This window comes from Molothrus aeneus, chromosome 6 (genome assembly GCF_037042795.1).
Source record: "Molothrus aeneus isolate 106 chromosome 6, BPBGC_Maene_1.0, whole genome shotgun sequence".
Lineage (NCBI taxonomy): Eukaryota > Metazoa > Chordata > Aves > Passeriformes > Icteridae > Molothrus > Molothrus aeneus.
In genome coordinates, this window is record NC_089651.1 from 48,677,085 (window position 1) to 48,696,042 (window position 18,958).

At 40.3% G+C, this 18,958-nt stretch overlaps 1 protein-coding gene across 7 annotated transcripts in view; it reads left to right on the forward strand.

The window, feature by feature from the left end:
• Positions 1-16,305, forward strand: part of TUNAR (TCL1 upstream neural differentiation-associated RNA) — a 161,703-nt gene extending 145,398 nt beyond the window's left edge. For all 7 annotated transcript variants that reach the window (XM_066551301.1, XM_066551297.1, XM_066551296.1 and 4 more), the window contains one exon: positions 14,734-16,305. In XM_066551301.1, the coding sequence (XP_066407398.1) occupies positions 14,773-14,919 (147 nt within the window). In that variant the 5' untranslated portion in view covers positions 14,734-14,772 and the 3' untranslated portion in view covers positions 14,920-16,305. The remainder of the gene's footprint in view (positions 1-14,733) is intronic.
• Positions 16,306-18,958: the final 2,653 nt, after the last annotated feature.

Here is an 18,958-nt window from a genome sequence, read left to right on the forward strand (position 1 = left end):
GGCATTGTGTGCTTGACATCTGGAGTTCTAAGGAAATGAGGAGTATGGTTCAAATCTCAGAAAGGCTAACAGAGATCAGAGCCAGGGCTGTGGTCTGGCTGAGGCCATGCCCATGCCAAACTCAACAGAAAAAGTCACTGGGTGACAAAAACTGTCTCCCTTTGGACCCATGGCATGCACAACACGGCTTTTGCTGTCAGCTTAAAAAAGAGTGGCTTAGAGGGTGACACAAAGTCCCTGTGAGGAGCACAAGGGTTGGATATGCCACCTGTGTCAGGGAAGTTTGGGTGGAGCTAAGGACTGATAAGACAAGCAAAGTAGGACTTAGCTTGAGTTCTTAAGCTTAATTGCTTTTGTGTGAAAGCAATTAAGCAGCTGGAAATTCTTTGGAGAAAAATTGTTTCAAACAAGGAGTTATCTTTGGCAGGTTGTTTTTGTGTCAGGAGGAAATAGAGAGGAATTTCGTTTAAGGATGTTTATATGACTTGTGTTAATTTATTTTCATTCATCATTGGCATTAATACTGCATTGACAAGACAATGTCATTATTCAGGCTTTATTAATAATCTTTAGCAAAGTAGTTGGTATATTAACAAAAAGAAACCCGCATGTTTTATTTGGTGGTTTTTTTATGCCCCTCCTTGGAGTCTCTAGAGCCACAGATCAATTGCCAGTGTTTAGTGACCTTCTGCCCAGAGTGTAGGGCCTGTGGGTGGGTCTTTTTCTATGGCTGGCACTTGTACAGTGCATAATCTAAGATGACACTGACCCTTTCAGCCTTATAGAAATAATATTCTCAGCACAATGTTCTTGAATGTTTTCTCCAGTGTACTGTGTTACATGCCCAAACATTTTTTTTTCATCTTGAGCGTATGTCCAACATTTCCTCTCTGCTCTCTTTGTTGCATGGGTTTGATTGTAGCCAACAGCAAAGGTCAAAAGACATTTTACTGTTTCTATTTCTATGTTTCTGTTAAGCTGAATTAAATTGTTGGTGCTGCAAAGTGACTTCTTAAAAAGCTTATGCTGCAATTCTTCAACCAGCATAAACTGAAGATGAGCTGCATCAGTTTAAACCAGAGGGTGCAGAGACAAAATGTGGTCCAAAGAACAGGGTGCTGATCTGGAAACCAAGAGGGGTTTGGTTCTCTGGAGCAAAAAAGGGTTTGGTTCACTGGAGCAGTGGGCAGCTTCATGAATTTAGATAAAATTTTTTTTATCTTCCTCTGGCTCAGGTTTTCTGAATGGGTGGTAGAGTGATACTGTATTTTTAAAGCACTTTTCACATTCATTTTTTCAGTCACGTAGTCTTTTTTTCTTTCACATCTAACATTTATCAGTATGACTGCCTGTTTAATCTACATTATGGATAGGTTTTAAAATCATAATATCTGGAAATGCTATGGTATCCTGGAATAGGTTAATTATGTTTACCAGTGTCTATGAGTATTCACTAGAAGGTGCCATTTCTCAGTCCAGATTTGGAGCAGCACTGACTTTTGTCCATCAAGCAGCCTTCCATTTCTTTCCTACATAGTGAAGAAAATCCAAACATTCTCTTACAGTATTAATTATTTTGATTGGCATTTTCAGGTTAACCTGAATTAATATTTAGTTCAGCCTTCAAATAGCCTTTGGAGAAGTTTGGCCCAAGTGGTTGGGTTTTTTTAAATCTTAGATTTTTTTCTATTTCTTAGAATTTCTTCAAATGTCATGAACTGAAAACACCTGACTATCTTTGCTTAGTGATTAGTGTTCACTTCCCAGCTTTGTTTCCTGAGGAAAATGATTTTTCTCACCAGAGCCTGAAGAACAGGGCTACTGTTTTCCATGGGTTTTAGATGGTCTGTCACCATAAGCATTTTTTCCACTAGTATGGTCAGTTCTCCAAATCACCTCATCCCAGCACTCCTTGATGCCTTAGAGCATGGAAGGGAAAGAAATTGATCAAAATCTCCCTAGAGGATCACCTGGCTTTAAAAATACAAGTAAAGCCAAATGGATACTTTACAAATGTGAGCAAAGTATTTTAACAGAGAAAGCATCAGTCCTATGTGCATGGTGTGACAGCAGCTAGAATAAAACCCAGGTCTGTGTGAACATGCAGGACATCTTGGGCAACAATTCATAACACATAAACTATTAGTTTTGAAAACAAAGTTTAAAGAAGCGTTTATTATTTATTATCCAATCTACTGTTTCCAGGCAAGTTGCATTTATTTACTTATCACACCAGTTCAGTGGCACTCAGTGCACTCCCTATGTGTTACAAGGCTTCTGGGACCTGCACAAAATCATTTCCAATGACCAGTTTTGCATAATTCAGATACTATGAATATTTTATTTATTGTTAGCATCCTCTTTATTGCAAGCAATATTTTTAATGAATCTGTTATATGTTAAAAAAAAAAAAAAAAACAGGATTAAACTTGGCTCTCTGTTCTAGGGTCATAAATCCAGATTAGATTTCTTTTTAGCAGAATTACTCAAGGTTTTGTGAATGAAGTTTGACTTGGTGTCCATTGAAGAAAAAAGTGGCAAAATATACATTCTTTTCTTGAAATCCTTGTGAAGAATCACCAATATGCTAATGAATCCTCTCATACAAAAAGTCAATGGAATTTGTGGCGATGTTCTTGGTCTTATTCACATTTTATATGGTCAGTGTTTTAAATTACTAGCACTACATTAGAGTATGTCAAGATGCATCATATAAACAGATACAATTTACCATGACCTTGAGGCAACATGATGTGTACGTTGCATTACATTAGCTATCAAAGTATGTTCCTTATCTAGCACAGTGCCCACTGCAGACAGAGATTTGGGTTGTTAGGCATTCTGTACTGTTGGGAGACATATGCAAATATTCTCCCCAGATCTGTGGCCACATAAATTTTATCTTTTTAAAGAGAATAAGTGATAAGAAAAAAGAACTGAATCCAAGAGGCTCTGCTCCATTGGCAAGGTGAAATCTTTTGCTACCCCAAGGAAACCTCTGCACCTCAAGAAGCAGCACATAACCATGAGGGTGACCAAGCAGGGGAACAGGTTGCACAGTGAGGTTGTGGAGTCTCCATCTTTGAGATATTGAAAAACTCCCTGGACATGGTCCTGGGCAACTGGCTCTAGGTGATCCTGCCTGCCCAGGGGGTTGGAGCAGGTGACCTGCAGAGGTCCCTTCCAACCTCAGCCTGAGATACCCACAACTCCCAACAGCAAACACTTGCTATAGCAATGCACCAGTGCACAGGGGTTAGGAAAACCAGCTCTTCCCATGCTCTTTTCTTCACTGCCTGTACCAATGGCCTTGTCAGAGCATTTTGTGAGTTAATTGTGACATTTTCTCTCCCAAATCCCAGTTCTCTGCTCTGCCACAGAGCTCTACCCCAAGACCTGAAGGGGAGATGTGTCACCTTGCCCTTGTGTTTTCCCAAATGTGTGACTCCTGGCACAACCAGCCTGTTTTCCCAGGAGCAGGGAAGCTGCACAAGTCAAGCTGCCATCTCTCTCCCATGCCATGCTCACTCAGAGCACGAGCCAGAGGGGCAGCTGCTCCCATGGATCGAGGCCCTGACTCTCCCGGCTGTGCCAAGTTTGTGCAAATCGACCTTCAGCAATCCACTTCAACCTTCTGTTCTTCCTCCCTCCCTTTCTTATACTTCATACTGTTGTAATTTTGCAAGCTGCTTGGGCTAGGTATCATTCTCACTATCTGTGTCTGGTTTCTAGCCCAGACGTCAGCAGGGGTTGCTGCATGCTGCTGCAATATAAATGACTAATGATGATGATAAAAGGTGTGGGAGTTGGTTGCCTGGAGTGTTACCCTACTTTGACAACTTTGGTTTAGAAACTAGCTTCTTCCTCAAATTATCTGCTTTTTTATCTTATTACATCTAATGTTTTACAAGTGGCTAGGGATTTTTGGCTGCCTCCATTTTGGAGCGCTCATCCCAGGGCTTTGAAAGAGGCTTTGAAATTTTCAGAGTTTGGATGGTGTTGCTGTGACAGTGCCAATAGCCTTCAGTGTGAGTTGCAGGGTATTGGAACCTCTAAAATTCAGCCACGAATGCATCCTAAAAGAGGCATACAATAGGGAAGTACTCTATTTTTAAATTTGGACTGATACAGGTAATAATTACACACAAAACAGTATGTGAAAAGAACATTATCAAGGTTGTGCAGCTCAGCACTTGAAGCTAAGAAATGCTGTAAGCACAATTGTCTCTACTCCATTAATTTGCCACCTTGCACAGGTGCATCAGTCACAGACTATTTTTGCGCAGGATCCGAGTCTCACTCGGTGCCCATAATAAATGACTCAGTTTGTGAGTTCAATACTTGATTTTCTTTTCCAGGCATAGTTCAGACTCTGCTGTGAAGGCAAAATTATTTCCCGCTGGGACATTCCAGGGTGTTCCACCATGCGGGTCCTTGCCACGTGCAAGCACTCACTAATTTCCATTTATAGCATCTTAATAGCAATTCTGAGTGTCATTGCTCCCTGGTACAGCTGGTGACCTAAGGCAAATGAAGAGCAAAATTACAGGTACCCATAACTGTGGGTGTCTAATGTAAATTTTTCAGAGGACCTGGCAGCACATCCTGCAGCTCCTATTACCTTCCCCTACACTGCTGGCCAGTGGTTGCCACTTTCAGATATTCCAACCCCCAGGCCCAAGGCAGGCTCCCAGAAACACAGACCAGGGAACAGGTTTGAAAAGGACTGTGTGAGCAGCTTGTCCTGTTCCTCAGAGCAGCGTCTCAGACTTACAGACAAAAGACTGCTGTTCCTCTTCTCAGATTCTCCTGACACCTCGAAATTCCGACGCAGAAAAAAAAAGAAATTGAAACACTCTACAAGAAAAAGCTTTCTTTTTCTCCTTTTCTATGGGAAATGTGCAATGCTCTGACTGAAGCTGGAATTCGGTGCTTTCTAAAGCCTTCCTGATAATGCATGAACAGATGGAGGCTGAATTCTTTCTGGATCACCTTTATTTGTGGCATTTTTGGGTGGTCTTTGAAAATTAATAACAAAAAACCCAAAGAATTTATTTTTAAGAGCAAAATGAAAATCTGCTCTTCAGATTTTCTTATGGAAAAATATCAATGTCATTTCAACCTATTGGAGTGCTGCAAGGATACACCAGGCTAGGAAAGTAATTAAACATGAAAAGAAATTACAAGATAAGTAATTTCTTTTACAATACCTATCACTTAAAAATAAACATCTTTTCAGACACATAAAACCTTCTTCAGCACTTATATCAAACCATCTCAGCCACAGTAAAATTGAGAATAGTCCTTGCTTCAAAGTGAAGATATTTGAGTATTTCAGAGAAATGATTGTCAGGTTTTTATATGGATAAAAAAAATTGGTTTACAAGTATCATTCCTATAAACAGCAAAACTAGGTGATTTTTTTTCCAAAACAAATTATTTTTCCTGAGAAAAATGTCCAGTAAGTATAATTTTAAACCAAACATTTATAATTTTAAAATGATTTTTAAAAACCCTGAACACAACTCTCCTAAATCAGAAAGTGTCAATTGGTTAGATTTATTTGTAATTTCTCTTAAAGTACCCATAATTAAAAATTAATTTTGGAATAAAGATATAGATGGAAATAAAAGCAGAGATTTTAGGTTTTATAGATTGTTGTTTTACCTACACACTAAAAGACCTTTCCTAGAGAAACTCTACTTCTATATCCCTCAGGCTTCTGAATGCTCTTCTGGTGCACATTTATTTTGTAAGGAGGGGTCACATCTGAGCTAAAGGTAGTTTGATCCAATACAGGCCAAATTATCTTCTGGCCTTGGCTGAACTTGGAGATATTATATAGCAACAAATTAATATAAATTTATGTCACTTTCCCTTCTCTTAATATTTCTTAAATGTCTTTGAAGCAGCTCAGTTTCCATTCCAACATGCAGTGGTGAGGGCAGATCTTCAAATTGCTTCTGACAGAGGTTATGTGCCTTCTGGCAGATAACGGAGACCTGTCTTTCTCTGAGACTTAGATATTGCATTTTTTCATTGTACAAGGCTTTCAGTGCATTTTTGCTCCTAAAAGAGAAGCCTGGAGATGCCCTTGAAATAGAAAAATAGGCCTGAAATTATAGTGATACTTTAGCATCTCATTCTTTCACAAAACTTTTTCAGCTAATACCACATTTATCTGGAAAAAAATTGAAAATTTGAGGAATTCTACAGATTTATTTGTTGGCTTGTTTATTTATTTTCAGCATCCAGATGAGCTCATGATAGATTTTTATTGTTCTGCTTTGTTAACCCAGGAAAGATGAGCAAAAGACTGGAAGAGAGAGCTCTGGCTTCAAACTTCAAATCTTTATCATAATTTCTGGTGTGTGGTAGGGAGAAGTGTTAGTTTCTTTTTCTTTCTTTTTCTTTTTCTTTTTCTTTTTCTTTTTCTTTTTCTTTTTCTTTTTCTTTTTCTTTTTCTTTTTCTTTTTCTTTTTTTCTTTTTTTCTTTTTCTCTTTTTTCTCTTTTTCATTTATGAATGAGAAGTGTTCTTTCTGCCAACCTTGATAGGTGTAAATGACAGAATATATGGAGTAAGCACAGTACAGCTTCAGCTCACAGGCTGGACATTAATACCTGAAGCCCAGAAAGGTTTTGCCATCTGCTGCTTAAAACTCCTTCATATTAACAGAAAAGACAGAGAGAAGGGCAAAAAAAACCAAACCAAAAGCATGGAATAGGCTCTGTATGAGGGTACCACCAGACAGACTGGTATTTGTCATTCTTGAAAAAAGATGGCTACAGGGATATGGTAAGAGACTTACAACATTCTAGATGGCCTGAAAAATAAAAGCAAATTACTCATTTTGTCCCAAAGTGCCTAATGAGGAGTGAAAAATAAATTCAAATAATAAGTGAATACTTTTCCAGAAATCCTTAATTATCTTTTGACATCACTGCTAGAGGACACTGTAGTGACAAGTTCACTGAAGATTGCAAAATACCAAAACAGAAAGAAAACAATATTGGGTCCAAGTCAAGCTTTTAGTAGCATCAAGGAATAAGAGACTACTAAAAATAGCTGCATCCATGCACTAATTTAACTACTGACTACTCCTGGGATAAAGTTGTTCCTTGCTTTTCATTCATTCAACCATTTTCTCTATTTATTCAGCTTAAAGACTTTCTTGTTGCCTCCTAAAGTGAAAGGCAGCCCATGAAATGTGATTTCAGCAAATGTGAGAGAGTATTGTCACTAACTTCCAAATTCCAAGCCAGGATTTAATTTTCCTCTATGTGAGCAACAAACAGAAGCAGAAGTTGGACCATCTGACTTTTTCTAATAAAACTGAGCAATACTTGCACAAGTATTACCCTGGAAATCTAAAGGTCTGAAAATAAACAGTGAGTATTTAAAAGGAGGAAAATGGCAAATGTGTGCTACAGTACCACTGAGAGTCAAACTAGCAACCCAGCTAGTTTAGCACTGAGCAACCCAGCAAAGTGCTGTGTATCAGGAAAATGGGTTGTGAACACAAAATAGGCCAGTCCAAACCAAAGAGAAGCACGCTGAATTTCACCACTCTTCAGGCTGAACCAGAAAATTGCTAACCTCTGGGCTTGTTAAATTTGGACTTTTAATCATAAATGCTTCCTCCGGTTGTGTTTTATATAGACTGTTAGTTTTGATCTGTAACAAGTCATTCATTCTTGATAGTGCATCTCATACCAAAAGGGAAAGGACTGTGGGTTAAAGGGTAATGTGCTCTCCCTTTGGGCAGGTTTGTTTCTTTCTTCCACAACCCAGGAACCTGGGACTCATGAAGCCTATGAACCCTGAGGTGGGAAGCCTTGCTGTAGGTGGAGGAACCAAAGGCTGTCAGTGAGGCTGGGGATGGCACTGCCTGCACACTACTAACAGCCTGGTGCTTGAGGATCATTATTCTGCAATGCATTATAGCTTTGTTTCTAAGTTAAGGATATTTGTATGGAAAATATTTGATTTATTTACAATAGAGCTTAGGTATCCTGAGTGTATCACAGTCCCAGAGACACAAAGGAAGAGAAAGAAGAACTGTAAAACTGGCTGCAAGTCCTTTTCCTCCCCTGAGTTCTAAGCTGCCTGGGGGACAAAAACTGCTGCCAGAACAAACTGGATCAGACCCAAGGTGAAGATCAGGATGAGCCCTGTAATACATTACTTATTTAAATTCTGCCCTCTCAGAGTAAGCTCTTTGCTGCTGAGTGCTTCCCTTTATTCTAGAGGGGGTCTCACATTGCTGAGACCTTTGGAAATATCCTGTAGTGCTATAAATAGCAAGTATTTCCCACTGACTAAAACCTGCAGCATAGCAGCAGTCTGATGTGGGTTTATTTTCCTGCTTGAGGACTACATAAGTGCTTGTATCCTCTCTCCACTGAGACATCCCTTCGCTTTAGGCACTGGTCTCTCTGCTCACTGCTGGGGAGTGTTATTGAACCTGGCTCACATTCCTGTTCCTTCTGATCTTTTTTTCTCTAATGAAAGATCTCCCCATGGGCACCTTTCCTAGTTTCCCCTCTCCCTTCTCTTATGGCAGGTCTTTGCTTCTCCTGGGTATACTGATTTCTACTGTTTATTAATTTCTGCTCATTCCATTTTGATTCCTCTGTTACTCATACATACTGTGCAGTGCCTGTGCACACTGCTGTGCCTGGATGAGCTTTTAGTCAAGCTTTTTATAACCCCAGAGCTTCTCTTGGCCTCATCTTGCATTTACATGGTATCTTTCAGTTCCAACTGAAAGAAGAAATCCAACTCTAAGAAGAAATGCAAATGTGGTTCCCTGAACCTGCCAGTGCTTCTCTGAGCAGGATCTTGACTGATAGCTGACAAGTACCCTGGGTTACTGGAGTTTAGGAGAGGACTGTCCAGCCAAAACAGCACAAGGATCAAGAGCAGATAAAAAATCATCACAGAAGTGAGAATGTGACAATGTAATCCCTAGAAAAAGAACAGCAAACAAGCAAAAATGTGCGTGCCAAGCGTGCCTTCCTCCCATACATCACAAGCAGCAAAACTTAATGCCCTGCTCAGCATCTTGCTTGGGGGCTGTCCAGCTTTTAAGCCAAGCACCCAACTTCTCAAGTTTGCCCTTGGAGGAAAAAGAGGTTTTAAATTCTTACTCGGAGGAAAGGAACAAAACTGCATTTGACTGTGATGTTCAAGTGAGGTTAAATCCTCGAGGAGCCTCTCCTCCCTGTTTGGTAATTCGAGCACTTGTTTGTGAGATAAGGGAAGGTGTCAGCTCCAGCAGCATCTGCACTCCCACTCTGCTGTGTGTGATTTCTGTGCCCTCTTCAGTTTGCTAATCAAAACAAGTTTCTGCTGCATGTTTCTTATCCCCAGAGGGTGGAACTATCCTCAGAAAATTAAAACTCTCTTATCTCTTAATGTGTCATCACAACTAATAGCCTGGGGACTGTAAACAAGTTTAAATATCAAAACAATTTGGCTGGTGATTGTCTGTGATTATGGATTAAGAATACAAAATTTGTGCTCACTGATATTCAAGGTAGATTGAAAACAAGGAGCCATATCCTCAGCTGATGTAAATGGAGGTGGCTGAGCTGAGCTGAGCTGGGGGAGGAAGACTGCTTTGTACCAGCTGAGCATCTGACCCTGGGAGGTTTTCAGAAGTTTCCATTCTTGTTTTTCAGGCTGCCAGGTGATACATGACAGCACAGGGCTGATGAGGAGGAGCACTGTGGGCCTGGATGATCCTCCCCTTCTCTGAGTTCTCAGGAGCTCAGATTCTGCTGGCTGAGCCCTCCACTTGCAACGTCTTTGGGGAGCTCATAAATAATGACTTAGAGGAGAAATGATTTAATATTACAAAACTTTTTCAAGATCAACTCAAGGTGCCAGAATATTCAAAAACTGTCAGATATGTCAGGGCAGGTGCTTTGTGAGGGATGTGCTTTGTACCTTTGATGTGACAAACATACTGCAGTAAATTCTCAAACATGCACTTGCTACTGCCTTTTCCAAAGCCCTGCCATCAAGCCATCACCTTTAGATCAGTCATGCTGAGTGAAGAGATACAAAAAGATCTTTTGCTAAAAATGCTTTTCCTGTTTCATTGGATTGTTTGCAATGGCAGTGATGTGCAGAATGTTCCCCAGATTTGGGGAGGTGGTAGTAGGTGTATTTCATACCACAGCTGGATAAAAAACTTTTCATGTTAGTGTGTTCCTGTTTTGGAATGAATATTGAAAACGAAATATTTGCAAGGCCCCACTTTTTTTATGGACCATTTTCTGCTGTAGGCTGAAAAAGCCATTCTTCAAAGAATCCCACAGATGAAAAAACAGAGGCAGAGAGAGAATAAGTGGATTTCCTGTAGATATAAGGAATGAAGCCAGAAGAAGTGCAAGGAGATGAATAGTGCAAGGAGTGTCCTAACCACTGAACTGTCCTTGTCTCCCATGTGCAGTGCAGAATACACAGAAAATTTATCTTTTAATGGATAGCTTTTTGGAATATGTATCTGTACAAAGGCTGATGTTTGGTTAATGATGAATCTTACAAAATGAAGTAGGAAAGACATTAATTTTGATGTGGCAGGAAAGTGCTTTCCTAATGAGATAGCAATTAAATAAGAAGGATAGTTATTAAAAGAAATGGTAAATTTAGTGTTCTCTAGCCCTCCTATCTCAGGGAGTTCTATCTGAGTTCTAGCCATGGTTCTGGGTAAGGAAAAGGAATGTTTCTGTCAAGCTTGAAGTACCACCAGAAAAATATAAAAGAAAAAATGTGTCATAAGAATCATAAAAATATTAAATAAGGTCAAATATATAAAATCCATTTCTAGAAGAGAACAATAAAGACTGAGAAAAGATACCCAGAAAGCCAGATGACTTTTCTACTTTCTTAATTGGGGTAATTATACTAAAACTGACAGCAAGTATTTCCCCAGTAGAAAAAAAACACCCACAAACCTCAGCCAGCAAAAATACCACTCTGAGCATGAGATCTGTGAAGGTTAAAGGCTTGAGTCTGCCATTAGGAGAGTGCTACTCTTCTCCCAAGGTCAGTCCTTACATATGGAGAAGTAATTTTCATTCTGCTCTCCTCACTGTACAAAGTCAACGCTTACCTTGATTTCAACAGTGCTATATTTGGCAAAGTACTAATATAATTGTGTTTGGGCCCAGTCATGTTCTGTTTCAATGTTAAACTCCTCTGAAGACCAAGCCTTTGTGTACTGACTCTTGTAGCTTAGGCAATGTATGAAAAGGAGAGCAGAGCAGACCTGCTGGAGCAATCCCTCCAGGAAAACCTGTGCTGCCAGTGCCCACACTATGTGTTTTCTGGGGGTTTTACTTCACACCAGCTTTAGTCTGGATTCCTACTACCATGGGCTGAAAGCACTTTTTTGGGTGTAGCTTCATCCAAAAAAGATGCAGTTTTATGCAGTCCCAGGATGCACCAAAGTGTGAGCCAAATACAGCACGCAGGCACATAGAGACAACCTCCAACAGATCACACTGTGCATCAGCCCCTCTGTAAACTCTCAAATGCTGATGCCACCTTGGTGTTCCAGCCACCAGCTTCTCTGTGCATATTTTGTTGCATCACACTGGGGGCTTCTCCCTCAGGTAAGGCCTCTTAGTGGGACAGAAATAACCTGGCAGTCTGATTCATGTCACCTGAACTGAAACCACCCACTATCTCCTTGCTCATTAGCACAACTTGCAAAGAGGAAAAATGGGATTGTGCAGCCTCAGATCAGAGATTGTGCAGCCCAAGGACCTCTGACTTTCTCATTAGCCAGTAATGGGTGCCTGGGAGAGACTTTAATAATAAGGCAAAGATGTGGTGGTACTTCCCCAGAATAATTTCTTAGCTTAAAAAAAATTCACAACTCAAGGATTTGCTAAGCCAGAGGCTTTGTCTTTATATCTAACAGCCTTTGATATGTCTCCTTCGTTTGTGAATTATTTAGCTACTTTTTAGATGGATGTTAATTTTAGGATCTAGTGTTCTGCAGAAGAGAATTTGATATTGACTTCGTGCTGCACAGTTTATTAAGAAAAGAATGGGAATGTTAATAACAGGAGATCAGATGCTGCCTGAGCCCCCATGCTGCCTCTGCTCACATTAATCCTGGAGTCAGGATTTCCTAGCACACGTGGTGCAGGGTCACTGTACCAAAGTTAAGAGTGCCAGTGGCTGCAGAGTCAAGCTGCCCCTTGAGAGATGGGGCTCTGCCCCACTCTCTGTGGGTTTTTTGGTGTGAATGGGAAACTGCCCGAAGCACAGGATGCAAGTCAAATTGTACCTTCTCTGGACTTTTTCAAGCCAGAAAGGCTTGACTCACAAGATGCTTGGGTATGATCATATTTCTGTGGGAACCAGTGTGCTGAATCAAGACTGTTCAGCTCTTGTGGGAACCAGCCAGAAAGAGCTTCACTCTCCCCTCAAATCCTTCCATTCTAGGCCTGGGATTTTATCAGACTATATTTGTAATCCTACTTGATTTCTCAAATAAACAGTGAAATGCAAACAGTTGGCCAGAGGGAAAACCTTCCAGTTACTGAAGGGAAAAGAACAGAATATCCAAATGACTCATGGCTCTGTGGGTGAAGTAATGGCTGCATGTCACAGCCTGGGATGTGGGTTTGTGGTCCGATGCCACACGGAGTGGATGCCCTCAGGTTGTGACATTAGTGAAAATGGCTTTGGTAGGAACTCTCCTGTGATTTCCCAGAGACAAGTTGTTTGTTCAGATATCACTGACTGCTCAGTGGCAATTAACAAGATAGGAAGGACATACACCAGGTGCAGCCAAACCCTCCTCTGGACACCAGCTGGGGCAAATACAACAAAACCCTTCTGCTGCTGGGAGAGGTAGGTCCTGCAGGAAGAGCTGCAGATGGCTGTGGCTGAAGGAACTCTGGGGACACAGTTTTTGAGAGCTGGAGCCACATCCCTGTGAGGTACCTGGTGCCTGTGAAGTTTTGCTTTCCTGGGGCAGGTTATCCAAAGATCTTCTGGATGATCATGCTCTGATGTTTGATGCTCTGATGTTTGATGCTCTGATGTTTGATGCTCTAATGGTTGATGCTCTAATGGTTGATGCCCTTCTCCTTGGTGCCCCCTGCTCCCACTGACTGCTGTTTGCTGTGGGAACTCTCAGGTTTCTGACTCCCTTCTTATTTTTTTCCTCTTATCCACTGCTTACAACAAGACAAAACACGTAAATGCTAATGCAAGTGTAAGTACAGCGGCCTCTGCAGAGCCCGACTTCTGCCTTACTTGCCACCAATGCCCTGCACCTGCTGGGAATCAAACACTTCTAGGAAGTTGCCAGCAGTTACTCTCTGTCCCATATATGAACAACTTGCAGGTGTGACAAAAATACACGTTGTTTTATGTGGATCCTCAGTTCTTCCTCTCAGTCTCTCCATTGCAAGATTTCCTTACCTCTCCCAGTCCTTTCCATCCTTTCAGTGCTCTGGCTGCTGCTCTGTGGCTGTGCATGGCAGGAGCAGCTCAGAGGAGCTGCAGGTCAGGACTCTGCTGTGATGATTCCTGCTGGAGGGGAGGTGCCCACAGAGGTGGTGGGCAGTTTTTGGGGAGCCCTCACCCCCCTGAATATACGCACTGCCTGGGAGATACTGCCTTTGCTCTGTGAGTTAGTGGAGGGAGGAATGAGGGTCCACTAAAGGACCAAATCAAATCCCTCTTTAAGGCAGGAGGTGTGGGGGAACTTTGTTTTTTCTACATCCTACCACTGCTTTCTGCTGCAGAAATACGATGGGATTTGGTTTGTAGCTTGGAAGACAGCAGCAGGGCTTTGCCTGAACCCAGATCTTGGCAGATCAGTTGGCATTGGGAGATCAGCCAACCTTTTTCAGTTTTCTGGGACACTCTGGTTTGCCCATGTGATTAAAATTTGCAGTGTTAGATAAACACAGATAAGAATTTATCCATTTCTAATTTGAACAATCAGATGGTGGGAAGACCAAGGAAGCTTCTTTGTTTGTGGCTTCAGCTGTGCTGGGAGTCAGGGCTCGTCCCACATTTGAGGAATCTTCTTTTTTTAGGCTGGGGCTGTTGCTTGGGAAATGGCTGTATTCTCCCTGCAGGCAGATCGATACATTTCAGCTCACTGCACTGCAAGGAACTTTTCATCATACATTAAGAACGAGGAAAATAAAAGCCAAGATGGATGTTATTTTGGTTTTGCTTTTATTTTGAATTATTTATTAAGAAGTCACTGCTGTCTTCCTTCTCATCGGGAGACAAAATGCCTTTCTCTTTAATGATTCTTTCCTAGTAAAAAAAGAAGCAAGGTCTTCCCAGTTTTATTTCCCTCACTTGCTTCTTGGCACTGAAGTGTAAATATGGGGTCTCCACCACATGGCAAGATCCCAGTGCAGGCAAAGTCTGGGATCCACTGATGCTGGAGGAGTCTCACTTCATGGTACATTTCTGACCAGTTTTATAATGTTATAGCAGCTGTTCTGTATGCTAGGAGCGGTTGCTGGCACATAAGCAGAGGGTTGTAAGTAAACCACAGAATAGCTGAACTATAATTTTAATTATTTACTGAACAGCTAATAGAAATACTAATTCTTTTCAAATGAATTCTTAATAAAATGTGTTATGGGGCAAAAATTCTGCCATTGGCTCCACTATTAATATGAGTTTCTATACTCCAACTAATAATCAATTTTGATGTTTTTGTTCCTAAATCTAGGTTATTCTGAAGGGAAGGATAAAGAAACTGGCCACCAAGATGGTAATCACTAGTGGAAATGAAGAAGATAAAGGCAGTCAAGAAAAGGAAAGCAAAGAAGAAACCATCTTGGCAATGCTTGGAATTATTGGGACAATTCTGAACCTCATTGTGATCATTTTTGTGTATATTTATACAACGTTGTAAACTAGAAGGCATGCAAATAGACCAGATAAAACGGCCATTAAGAGTGACAACAAACATTGCTGACTATTGACAAGTTCTTTAATCAGAATTGACTCTGTATTATATTAACACATCATAAAAGCACTGCCTGAAGGCAGCGAAGACTGAAGCACAATTAATTTAACAAGACTTTTTCACACAGTAATAAGCTTAACTCTTCTTCCTGCCCTCTCCCTTTCGGTTTGGTTTTCAGTCTGGGGGAGAATGACTGCAGTTATATAAGTTGTAGCTTTGAAGAAATCCACCAGGGATATGTTGTTTTAAAACAATTAAAAAAAAAAAAAAGGAAAAGAAAAGAAAATACAAGAAAAGAAAAAAAAAAGGAAAAGAAAGAAACTGTAAACTATATATAATTAGAAATGTATGCTGTATACCCGCAAAGATTGAACTCAAAGATAGCTTCATAGCACAGATCATGTGTGTCTATTAGGTCAAATGGTTTTTTCTCTTGGTTTTTGCTTTTACTTACATTGAATCTGACAAGCTTTTTATTTAGAATGAACATATGGTGCAATCATGAAAAAAACAATTCTGTTGAGCAAGGTCTGCCTAAACCTGATAAAATGTTGGGAGAAATACATTACATGGTTATTTTTCCTTTCTCATTTGCTTAACATCTGTGTCTGTTCATACTAATGTTTATAAATATATATTTTTAATAAATGTGCTATATTTTTAGCATGAACCAAATATTTGGAGACACTTGTATTCATGCAGCTAAATTTTGTTTGATTAAGTGCCCCTTTTGACAATGGATGTTATTTTCCTCGGCAATTATACAGCAGTCTTGTTTGCAGCCCTCTCACTGAGGTCTGAAGCAAGCTCACATCATGCTCACATGCATGACTTGAAGTTGGAATGTCAGCTGAAAAGCATTGCTGCTTAATATGGGAAATAGCAAAACATTGTAAGGTGACCTTTGGAGACTGGTTGCAGAAAGAAGGCTCTATTTATAGTTAAAAAAAAGAAAAAGCAAATGAAAGGAACACTGAAGCATCTCAGAAAATATTGCAAAATTCATAGAATTTATGGCTTTCAATATCTGGTCACGCTCTCTAAGTACTTGTGCTGAGAGAAGTGAGCAGAGGTTTATACAGTTGAAAAGAGAAATTTATAGAGCCTAAAGTGAGGGGCTGAAGTGAAATCCAGATTGTAAATACAGAGTGTATTTTAAATGTGAGGATCATTAACTCTTTATGCTTCTCTGACATGTGCTTTAACTGAGTTGGTGCAGTGAAATTCTCTGACTTGTGTTTTTGACAGGAATGTACAATGATGATAATCACCATTTTTCTTCAGAGTTCAGTACCTATAAATATACAAAGCATTAAAAATATGAGACTTCAATTCTGCCTCAAGCTGCCTAAGTACATTGCCTACTAACTCTGATATATCCTCTTAAAAACCAGGTCAATTAATTGTTTACTGACTTGTGGTTTGGATTGCATCCTCAGATGCACAAGGAGGATTGGTATTGAATGAGCTAGAGCTGTGAAAATTTTCACCTTAGAGTCTTATTAATTTTAGTGATCAGACCTGTCCCTCTGGAATCAATAATGACTTTTTCACCATTTTCCAGGGTCTAGGAATGATCTCAAAAATACAGCACTTCAGTGCAGGATATAAAAGAAAGCCTGGAAAATCCTGAGGGGCACCTCTTATAAACAGAGGTGTTTAGTCTCTTATGGTATCATACAGTCAATAACAAAACCATTAAGAGTAGAAAAAAGGTCAGTAAATAAATTACAATGAAATCCAATATGAAGACTGAAGGAAAGCGAAGCAAAAATAATTTCATGTATTTAAATAATTTCATCAAATTTAATTTAATGAAAACATGACAGGGTGAGAGAAGTGAGAAGTGAGCAGAGATTGGAAGTAGAAAACAGCACAGAAAGCCAGTGCCATGTATGCCAGCATGGCTGAGGAAACATTTGTGTTTGCACAGTGCTGGTAGAGCTGCAGCTCTCAGGGAGGACAAGAAACAGTAGTGGTGCAGGACAGTGTAGCTCAGTGAAGGTGATCTTGTTTTTTTAATTTATACCTATTTATTGATAATTCTAAGGAATCAGCAAACTCTACTTTTTGATCATCCAGATGGCTAAAACATATTTCAGTCCACTAGGCATTTTTTTCTTCTGTTTAAACTACTGCTGCTCACAGCCTGTGGCTCTGAGCACCTGCACATGCTCCAGGCACCAGTGGAACTTCAGCCAGCCCCTTGCCTGCCAGGATCTTCTCTGCAGATGTTTCTCTTGAACTTCTCCTTTTCCAGCAAACACCACAGCAATCTGCCCAAGGCTCATGCCCATCTTCTAGAGGGGCATCCTCTGAGTCAAAAGTCTCATGCCAGATATGTCTTTGCCTCCCTCTGCCTCAAATGGTAGTATATCTTCTTGGGGGCGGGAAGATGCTTAATGAATGACATTTCATCAGGGGTTCTACTATTACTACAAATTAAATTGGAAAACAGCATAGGACACCTCACCCACTGAAGCAAAGTGGGAGCTTTTGCTGCTCAGCACAGTTGCACTTACTCAGACCTGGGCCAGCACCTCCAGCAAGTCAGGTATGGCAAACAGCCCAAATGAGCTGAAATGGTGGATCAAGGGCCCAAGGATTCCATGCTTTCTCTGCTCTGCTTTGCCTTTTAGTCCTGATGGAGGCAGTTTGTCCAGGTGCACTATCAACCCTCACCAGCAGCAGCTGTGTGCAGTGTGCTTTGCCACAGGAACTTCTATTCCTCTGGAAGAGGAAGAAAGGTTTATCCCATTCCATAAAAAGTTTAACATTTAATATTTTAATTTTACAGGTTTCTGTTCACAGATAGTTCTAGAAATATCCCGGGGCAATTTCTTCTTAAGTATATTCATTAAGTATTCATTTAAATAAAAATGAAGAGTTTCCTTTGAGAGCAATTTCTTTACCTTTTATTTGGTATTCATGAACAGTGATAGGGGAAAAGTGTGTTTTCAAGAATGACAGTGGAAGAGGAATATTTTATACAAGGATCTGAAGGTGTGCCTAACCAGGCAGCTGTGGGCAGGCCTGCTCTTGGCTCAGTGACAGCTGGAGCCAAATTACCCTCATGCTTTTATTATGTGAGCAGTTTTCAGCATGCACCTATAAGAAATATTCGACTAGGTAATATAAATGTCATGGATACCTTATAGTCAGCAACTGCTCTATAAACAGTTGAATAAAACTTCTCATTACAAGAGTTGAATGGTAAATCTGCTTTGGCAAAGAAAAATCCAACAGTCTCATTTTTGGCTTGACTTGTATGTAATGCAAACAGTTTCCAAAGTAAATTTTACAAAATGAAGTATTAGTCCATTAGTGACAGGATCCTTCATCTTTGCATTTGAGTAGAAGGAAATTATATCTAATATCATAATAAGATATTAAAGCATCACCTTTTGCTTCAGGCAACTAAGAATATGATTATCCTATGTAGTTTGATGGTCTCTGTCCTGGGAATGAAAAATATTTTCATGAGGTGACAGAAAGATGTCCCCATAATTATCTGTTGTGTTGGCTGGTGGATATGAAGGGAGAAGATAAAACTGTTTATTATGCACACAACCGGATTAGGAGAAAGAAAACAGACAGATTACTGCCCTCCAATCTGGTTCGTACAACTGCATTGAAAACTCAACATCTTGGGAACCACATCTTTAGACAGGAATGTATCATCCTGTGTGTTGGCTCTCAGGGCAGTCCTTTCAGTTCTGTACCTTCTGCTCCTTCCACCTGCACTCTGCAGCAGTGTGGCTCATTGTGCCTGAGGAGAGCTTGAACACAAACCCAGCCTGGCAGACTCTGGAAGCAGTTGTTTTGTTTTACTGAGGTGTAATAATCTGCTATGGGCCTGAGTTTTATTATTTTAAGGACAGTCAATCATCATCAATGTTACTGTCTGATAATCCAGGGGATACCTCACTCTGTGAATGCCCAGATAAATTGCACCTCTGGCCTACAGGTAAAATTTTGATTCAGT